The 9,366-nt window shown below is 43.7% G+C and overlaps 2 protein-coding genes across 2 annotated transcripts; one reads left to right on the forward strand and one right to left on the reverse strand.

Moving 5' to 3' along the window:
• Positions 1–1,385: 1,385 nt before the first annotated feature.
• Positions 1,386–2,342, forward strand: N7520_004324 (alpha/beta fold hydrolase; the record flags this gene model as incomplete). The annotated part of the gene is made up of 1 exon (XM_057138258.1): positions 1,386–2,342. One exon carries the CDS (start codon positions 1,386–1,388, stop codon positions 2,340–2,342), a length of 957 nt encoding a protein of 318 aa, XP_056996465.1.
• Positions 2,343–5,443: 3,101 nt separating this feature from the next.
• N7520_004325 (2-hydroxyacid dehydrogenase) lies at positions 5,444–6,484 on the reverse strand (the record flags this gene model as incomplete). The annotated part of the gene is made up of 1 exon (XM_057138259.1): positions 5,444–6,484. The coding sequence occupies one exon, from the start codon at positions 6,482–6,484 to the stop codon at positions 5,444–5,446; it is 1,041 nt and encodes a 346-aa protein (XP_056996466.1).
• Between the last annotated feature and the right edge of the window lie 2,882 nt (positions 6,485–9,366).

A 9,366-nucleotide genomic window follows, 5' to 3' on the forward strand; every position in this document is an offset into this window, starting at 1 on the left:
CCTGCCACTCTTATTGCCACTCATAACTACTTTATTTACAACCCTTATTGTTATTACCCCTACCTCCACGGAGACACCCCTATATAAGCTTGTATATAAGCGAATTCTGGCTACCATATTAAATAACCACATGAATCCACGAGTAAAAGCTGTTATTTGAAGTTATTTGAACGCTTTTCACGACCTCTGAGTCCACCTCGCCGCCCTCCGAGTTCTCCGCAGTTCCCCCCATAAACTATCCGAGTCCCTTATGCTGTTATTTGAATCTATATAGACCCTTCCAAATCCCCTATATACGCATGTGCAGACTACCGAGTCCGCCGCTGATATATGCTGCTCCTCCGAGCCTTCCACACAGTTGTCCATTTGTCGTCTATACAGACTAGCGTGTCCGCTGCGCTGCTCAAAACTCCATAATACCTATTATGCTGTCCGGTATATCTGGTACCTTACCTATATCAGCGTGTGTAGATTCTATAGAAGACATCTTCAAGACATTTTGTTGTGTGTAGGGACTCGAAAATATGGGTGGAAGATTAAAACAAATGCTGTAAGACAGCCTATAGAGTGGTGGTGATACCCTAATATTGAGCCCTATTATCTAGATTAGGTGGGTGTGCAGAAGGGCTTTGTTGGGTGGCAAGACCGGAAATTCTCAAGTCGAAAGGTGGTGGGCTAGGCGGTGTGAGGCTTGAGGTATTGAAAAAAATAAAAGTCATTTTACTGTTTTCTAGGGGAGTGACGGTAGCAAAAAGGGGAGTGACGGTAAAAATTCCTCTAGGCTTTACCAAGTAGCTAATGATCTCCTCCGGACCGAAGAACGCGGATTACTATTTCTCATGCACATATATATGAAGGTTGGAATTTTTAGGCGTCCTACTTAATTATCCATTGAGCTAGGAATTTTCCTTAATCTAGCGATAATCGCTATTATTGTGCGTGGCTAACACGTCGATTTTGGACACCTTATCTTCGTTATAATATAGTTCGTGGGACACCGTATGCAGCTGTAGTAGTCCGTAGGGAGGTATTTCGGCTTAAAGCAAGGTCTTCAAGGGTAAGATATATTATTTCTTAACAGGAATCTTGGTTGGTTATTTGAGTAGGAAATTGGGGATGAAGAGACGGGGAGACGCGACCGCGTGGCCCGTTACTAGGGGTGGCCCGGTAATAGGGTAAAATCTTAATGGGTACGCCACGTCCGGATGATATATCGGCTGCCGGCTGATCTTTAATGTTTCATAGAAAGCGGGGTTCTTTAGATAGGGGTATACATATACTTTACTCAAGACGACCCTCCCACACCACTATCTCTCAGAAAGGCATCATCACATATATCCTAATACACCACTATCAAAGAACGAAATACAGGTGGCTCAGCCGAAATGACAGACTATTTAATCGAAGATTGGGAGAAGGGTGACAAGGCTGGGCTGGTTTCGATCGGCACCCACAAACTTTATCTCTCTGTATCCGGCCCTGATCGAAAGGAAGGGGAACCTGTAGTGCTTCTTATGCATGGCCTTGGAAGCACTATTTCTGAGTGGGTATTGGTTCGTGAAGAAGTTGTCCCATTCGCAAGGTGGGTGGAGTACGACCGATCAGGTATGGGCCGCAGCGAAAGCCCTGTCCAGATCCCAGAACTCATCTCAGCGAAATCAGTCGCAGCAGAGCTTGATGTGCTACTGAAAGTGTCTGAAATCGCACCTCCATTCGTACTTGTATGTCATTCTTGGGGAGGATTCACGGGTCGTGAGCTTCTACACCTCCGGCCAAATGACGTTGTCGGTATGGTCCTTGTGGACCCTGTCACTGAATTTCAATTTGACAAGGGTAGCTGGGGAATATTTAGTACCTTTGCTCCCATGGTTAGAGACCTTGATTGGATTGAGGCCAGTGGTCTTGCAACTACGCATGTCTTGTCTGATGAGCAATGGAAGGCCGTTAGAGATGACCAAAACCAGACACGGCACGAAGAGACCGAAGCCGCTGAAATGCGAGGAGCTAGGGATGATGCACCAGGTTTGATCTGCAAATGTCAACTAGAAAATCAAGCGCTGAGGGCTCACCCTCTCAGTCTGATGGTTGCAGACCATCCTGCTGATTTTCAGAAGATGTACGACGCTGGTGTCGCTGCAGGAAACGGGACACAGGAAGAGCGAGAGATATGCCGCCACTACCTTTCCAGATGGAAAGAGAAAGATGAAGAATGGAGGAAACCCTTATTGAAGCTCTCTAGCTTTAATCGTTATGTGCGTGTTACATGTGGTCACAACGTGCACCTAGTGCAGCCGGAGAAAGTTATGGGCGAGATTCGATGGGTTGTTGAAAATTGGAAGTGATCAAACCTTTTTTGTGTATATTCAATGAATTAGGGATACACAGGTTCGAGAGGCGTCTTGCGTACATGTATGAACGCAGATTTTCCAATCCAATTTCCAGATTATATATGTATACCCAAGGTCCTGGGTATGGCTGACGACAGGGCGTATATGGCCAATGTAGGTCGAATTACATAACATATGTTCACTACCCTTGCTACTTCTGTGTTATATTATATTACAGGAGGTAATAATCCTCGGTCCGATATAACTCTTAGTATCATAAGATAAATAGCAGAAAATCATAAATGTCAAGCTAGCATGAAAATACCCTTACTATACTCAACCTGCAGATGTACCACCCGGCAACCGCTATAACAACTGAACATCCAATTCATATCTGTAGTAAGTTATACATAGTAGACATGAAGGTAGAAGACTGCGTAGGGGACTGTGTGAGAGACCAGATAGGAGACCAAGTATAAGTCTGAGTGAGAGACTAAGTGGGAGATGTAGTAGGATATTAGGTGAGATTAAATCATACAACCTAAAATTTTTGTTGGACTTATCGCTATTACCTACTGTATTATACTCGAAAATCCATAAATTTAATCGCCTATTAATTGTAGTAGTATTCACCAAATCCACCAGACAGTTTATCATAGACTTGCGAATTACTGTTACCAAAATCTTAATATTTCTAGTTTCTACCAAAGACATTTGTATTTTTTTGCATTGACCACCTGCGCCCTATCATCCACCGGATCCTGAGATTAGTCAAAGCATCTCGTTAATGCTCTGTCAGTGAATTTGGACGTACGCTCAAAGCGCCAGCCCCCCCCCTTTCTTTTATTCTCTTTCCAGTTGATCAACGTCAGGACCCTTTGTCCGGGCGGGGGATATTTGAATTGATCAGAGCTCCTAGGCTGTAGGGCTAGAGCGCAATGTTGATGCTTTTGCTCCATGCGTCATATTCGTCAGCAAAGGCAAGTAGGTTTTGAAAGTGATGGTGGGCGGATAGTAGAAATTCCCGGAATGCCCTGGGCTTCGTTTGAGAAGGTATTTGGCAAAAGGATCGACTAATCGCGATTCATTGTTTGTGGTGGGGGCAGTAGTCGATTCGACATATCAAAGATAGTAACCACTTCGTGTGGCCATAATCGTAACCAAAAACATCAAAAGCGTAAAAAAGATTAGAACGGGAAAGATAGATGGCCCATTCCGTGCAGAAAGACACCAAACTGAAGATAGAGTTGTATGAAAGGAGAAAGTATTGAAGAGAAGTCGCTGCCCAGTGAAAAAAGTCCCCAGAGCATCTCCAACAGCTTTTATCAAGACTTCTTCCTTCTTCTTCTTCTTCTTCTTCTTCTTCCTCCTGCTCTTCAATCGGACTATTAAAGGACCCTTTCGATGACTTATTCGTATTATTCTCCTTCTTCTCCAACAATACTACAAATCGACGTTTTCGACCACTTCTTCCTCCGTCTCCTCTTCTTCTTCCCTCTCATGAATTCCTTGATTTGGCCTCAAACCGGAAAAGACGCGTCAAAGATAATCGACATCTCATGCTATTTAGAAAGACCTTGAGGAACCACTTCGCCACTATATTCATCACTGCGAGGGTATCCTAAACGTGGATACGAGATGGTTGCCGATTATCCAGGGGAATGTGGTCTTCATGAATTTTTTCTCGTGATTCAGAAGGCGCTGTTCGGAAAGTATCCCAAGCGAAGGAATCCTTCCTTGACAGATGAGGAAGAGGATTACGACTCGGACTCATAGTTGGTCCTCGTTCTTGTTTCTGGTTTTTCGTATTTCAATTTGATCTTTCATTCTGGGTCTCATCCTTACGTGAGATCCCACAAGGATAGGAAGGTTTTGCTATTCCTTTGGGCATCCTTCCTCGAAAAATGAATGACTCGTGATCTGGTTTCGTCTTTATTTGATTCAGTCAAGGGAAAGAAGGTTTTTCTTTAAAGGAAAACCCATGTACATATCAAAACTCATGAATGAATGACTGAGAATCTGCAATTTATTTATTCTGTGTTATGTGATAGGAAAGTCATAGATCCCAATGCAGGATGTAGGTACTCAACACACATGATTCCATTCCTACCAAATGTTGTCTCTTCATCCTCACCTCATTTAACGTTCCACACTTTTTCCTCTGCCATCTGCCAATATGGCCAAGTTCTCCTAATCAAAATTGTTGAGACCATCCTCATAGGTCTGTCTACCATTTGCCTGGTCTCGTCAAGTTCTCCTACCCATGGAGATCATTCACTTGTAACTATATACCACTGACATCCCTTATCACGTCCCGTGCTATTTCTTCAGGAGGGCATGTTACTCTTGATTCAAATGTGTATCCGGTGAGTATGATCGTTTCCCCCTCTTGACTTTATTCAGTGTCTTTATGTTGATGATCTCTCACTGGGACTTACCCTTGGAAACTTTTTGCCATTATCCACACGCAGTCCACCATACAATTGGACGACGAGTTTTTCGACACTTCATCCCAGATCCCTGCGTTATTGATTCTGACAGTCCACGGGATAACCCTGTTCGATTATGATCCCAAATGGTCAAACGGAGATCACGGAGACTTCACGGGACAATTCCATCGAGACCGAATCACTCATTGAAATCGGACTATCCTGGAATCGACCAGTGGCGACGTTAATACCTGGTCCCGAGGTTCAACGGTGCCAAAAATTTCCCGGGACGAGCCTGGTGACTCGGGACCCTACGCCTTTAATATTCCGAGCCTCGATGGTGCTCATTAACACACCAAATCCCAGGTCCAAGAAACTCTGAACATTGAAAATCCCCAAGACCGGCTTGTGGAGAGAGAGAGAGATGTTCCTGATTCAGTCATCCCAGAGGGTGATTAGTACGTTGTGGGAAAATGGAATGATAATTCAGCTTTGTTACGAAATCCTTAATGATGAAAAGGCATTTGGGATCTTTGTTAATCGTGTATTTTGTAACACACACAAGAAACTCTTAATTGTCAACTGAGCATGAGATGGGCCATATATACTAGTCAAGGAATAAGCTTGAGAATTGCTAGATGTAGTCTATAGCCGTGGGAGCAAATGAAAAAGTTTGCATAATAATCACTATAATCGCACTGGGGCCGTGTCTGCCCGCACGAGAACATGGCCCTCGGTGACAAGTGAGTTGGCGCATGACCGACCTTCCACAAACGCAGAAAGGTTTGACCAGGTGATATCGGCAATCTCATTGAGTGCCTCACGAGTGAAGAATGCCTGGTGCCCACAGATCAGAACGTTGGGGAAGGTCATCAGGCGCATCAGGACATCATCATCAATGATCTCGCCGGAATGATCATTGTAGAACAATTCGCTCTCGGCCTCGTACACATCCAATGCAACTCCGCCTAAGATACCCTTTTTCAGAGCGTGCGTGACTGCCGTGGTATCAACAAGTCCACCTCTCGACGTATTGACCAACAAGGCTCCAGGTTTCATCTGCTCCAGCGAGGTCTCATTTATGAGATTCCGAGTATCGTGGGTCAATGGACAATGAAGACTGACGATATCGCTTCCCCTCAACAGTGTGCCCAGGTCAACAAGTGCTCCGTACTGAAGAAATTCTTCGTCCGCGAAAGGATCGTAGGCGAGCAGCTGACAGCCAAAGCCTTGAAATATTCGTGCCGTCGCGAGACCAATGCGACCCACTCCAACGATACCGACGGTCTTGCCATACAGGGTTGTACCCAGGAGGCCTTCGATGTTGAAATTCCCCTCGCGCACTCGATTATAGGCTCGGTGGGTCTTGCGATTCAGCGTCTGAACCAGGGCGACTGCAAATTCAGCAACAGCTTCCGGTGAGTATGCAGGCACATTGGCGACGAATAGTCCCAATTTCTCGGCGGTAGCAAGGTCGACATGGTTAAATCCCGCACATCTCAAAAGGATTGCTCGCACGCCACCGGCGAACAGGGCGTTCAGCACATTCCCGTTTAATTTATCATTGACAAAAACACAAATCGCATCACAGCCGTGAGCTAGCTGCACCGTTTCGTCGGTCAAAGAGAAGGAGTGGTACTCGATCTTGAAGTGGGGGAAACGCCGAATGCGCACCTCCTCGAGATAGGTGCGATCGTAGGATTTGGCACTGAACACGGCCAGCTTCATGATGGTCGCCGAGGTTTGATTGAAATTGCTTCGGGCTCGGCGGATCAAGGTTGCCTGGAGCGCTTGGAGGAACAGAAGTCATGACGCCATTACTACGGTTGCAAGCGGCTTGGATCTCATTTTCCCCGGATTATGCGATCGATCGGAGTGTAACATTCCTCCACAGCTGATCCGTGCGGACCTTTTGACCACCCCGGATTCTGGACGGGCACTGATAGGCGTATCATCATAGACCGAGGATAGAAATCGTTGATAAGGTCATGTTTGAGTTTGGAATGGGTCCTAATTAGACCTGCCAATATGGGACGTGGACCTATGGGTCCACGTAGGACTCCCACGCTAAGCCATGGGAAATCCCACTTACGTAAGTCCCATGGGATTCTGCTTCTGGGATTTGGGCAAGAAGGGTGGTCCCATGGGATCCCATGGGACTTGATCTAGCCGGATTAGGAAGAATCACATGACTGCATAACTTGATGAAAATTCTTGGCTGTATTGACTATGTATGGAAGAGGTTGTAATTTACTCCCTAGTGGGGAGTAAAGTTTTTGAATAAGCAGAAAGTGAATAGAAAGTGAGGGAAAAGTGAGGAAAAAGTGATATATTCGAAAATCTTAATTTAAAATTCAAATTCAATCTATTTTATCCTAACCCTCATAATATCTTGGGGCTTTTCGAGTCCGTCCTGATGACCTAACTTGAGTGCTAGAATTTGGAAGTCCATCATCACTAGATTCATCAAAAGAGTGCTTTCTTGAGTGAATTTGAGGTGAAGAAGTAGGGAAGTCTGGTTGAAGTTGCAACCTACTTTCATCTTGTATACCCTGATTACCCTGATGAATATCTAGGGAAACAGCAGGAAGAGGGGGTATAATCAACTGGCTTTCACTAGTCTGACTATAGGTTTGGTTGGCTAACACCTCTGTTAAAGGAGAGCAAAAGGTAGGATTAGGTCTATTTGACACTAAATCCTCATCATCTGTATGATAATCCTCATCATCACTAATCAGATCAAGATCAAAAGTCTCTTTAATCTGAATTTGTGATATCTGCTGAGTCCCTAGTAATTCATCAGTATATCGATCAAAATCAACCTGTGATTCGAACCTTGATGTACACATATACATCATAAGGTTACTAATTGTCGTCTCATTAAGAGACCCACGTCGATAATGGCAAATATCTCGCGCATAGTTAAACATTCGTTCAACCCCTGCAGAAGTTGCTGGAATTGATAGGGTATCACGTGCGATTCGAGCGAGAATTGGATATTCCTTTTCATGCTGTCGCCAAAAAAGTAAAGGATCAATACTTACTTGACCACTATTTAAATAGCGATCAAGCTCAGTAGATTCTGTGCTGATTTCATGGGTTTTCTGCCGGGAAAGAAGATATGCTAAATCTGAGGTCTCAGATATTGGCTGCAGCTCTGGAAGTGATTGTGAATCAAAGCGATTTTGATAAGCTTGTATTCTTTCTTTAATAGAGTTTTGATATCTTTGCTGATAATCAAGATTCCACTTAGAGAAATATTGTAGCTTATGAGAAGGTGCCAAAATCGTACCAATTGCGTAGAGATTTGGCTGTGAATTGGCTTCAATCATTTCATGATAATACTTTCGTAATTTCTCATGACTTGCTTCGAGAGCTGTGAACACGGCTTTTTTCCAAGGGATTTGCTTTTTATCAAGTCGTTCTTGTGCGCGGGTGAGATGTCCAAATAGCGCATTATAGACATCGAAGATTTGGTGAATTGTAGCAGTTTTCGACCTTGACATAGCATTTGTAAAGTCAAAGAAAGGTTGTAAAAGACAAAGAAGATAGTCAATTTGCTTCCATTGGCTTGCTGTAAGCTGAAATTTTTCATGGTCTTTTTCAAAGTATGAATCAATAGCTTTTCGGAGACGTTTTGCCCGGGCAAGCATAGTGAATGTAGAATTCCACCGAGTCCGAACGTCCTGGACAAGAAGTAGTTGATCGGTGTTTTCTTTCATACTTTTGAAAGCATTTTGTCGTTGTGGACTTGCATGGATATAGACTGTAAGGGCCCGAATCTAGAAGAGAGTAAGAAAAAGTAAGAAAAAAGTGAGAGAAAAGTAAGAGAAAAGTGAGAGAAAGGGTAAGGATTTCATACCTTTTTGAGAGTGCTCCTGATATTAGAATCATTAATCCTCATTAAGGATCTCCTCTGCTCATCTGTCCAAACTCTTTCTGTAACCTCATTCCTTGGCTGGAGGTTCAAGTCACCCAAAAGACTATTTAAACAAAGCTGAATCACATGTGCCATACATGGGACCTTGATTAGGTCTTGATTTATGCCTGTTTCCCGGAGGTATTTTAGGAGGGTCTGGTTATTTGACGCATTATCTGTAGTAATTGCTGAAATCCTTTTTGAGATTCCATACTTTTCCAAGACTTCAATCAACCTTTTTCCAAGGTTAGATCCAGTATGTGAGGTACTTAGAGGCTCAAAGCCTAGGAGTACTTCACGAAAGGCCCAGGAATCATCAATGAAATACCCTGTAATTGCCATAAATCCCTGCTGAAAAGGGGATGTCCAACAATCAAGGGCAATTGCAAGTTTTGCATCAGAAGGTAAAGAACGAAGAATTGAACTTTCTGTAGTCTGTAAAACTGACTTCAGATGGCTTTTGATTGTGGTTCGACCAGGAATTGGTGGTGGAATGGGGGATAATCGGCAGTAATTCAAAACAGCCTCAAAATCAGGGTGTTCAAGAATTCTGAAAGGTAACTTTGAATCTGAGATAAACTTTAAAAGAGTATCATACCAGCCTTCAGTTGTAAAAGCTGGTTTAGGTTTCTAAGATAGGTAGAAAGTGATTAGATAATGATTCAAACATGATTTGATAGTGATTTGATAG

The sequence above is a fragment of the Penicillium odoratum genome, assembly GCF_028828045.1.
Source record: "Penicillium odoratum strain IBT 22623 chromosome Unknown utg000004l_segment0_segment0, whole genome shotgun sequence".
In the NCBI taxonomy this organism is placed as follows: Eukaryota; Fungi; Ascomycota; class Eurotiomycetes; order Eurotiales; family Aspergillaceae; genus Penicillium; species Penicillium odoratum.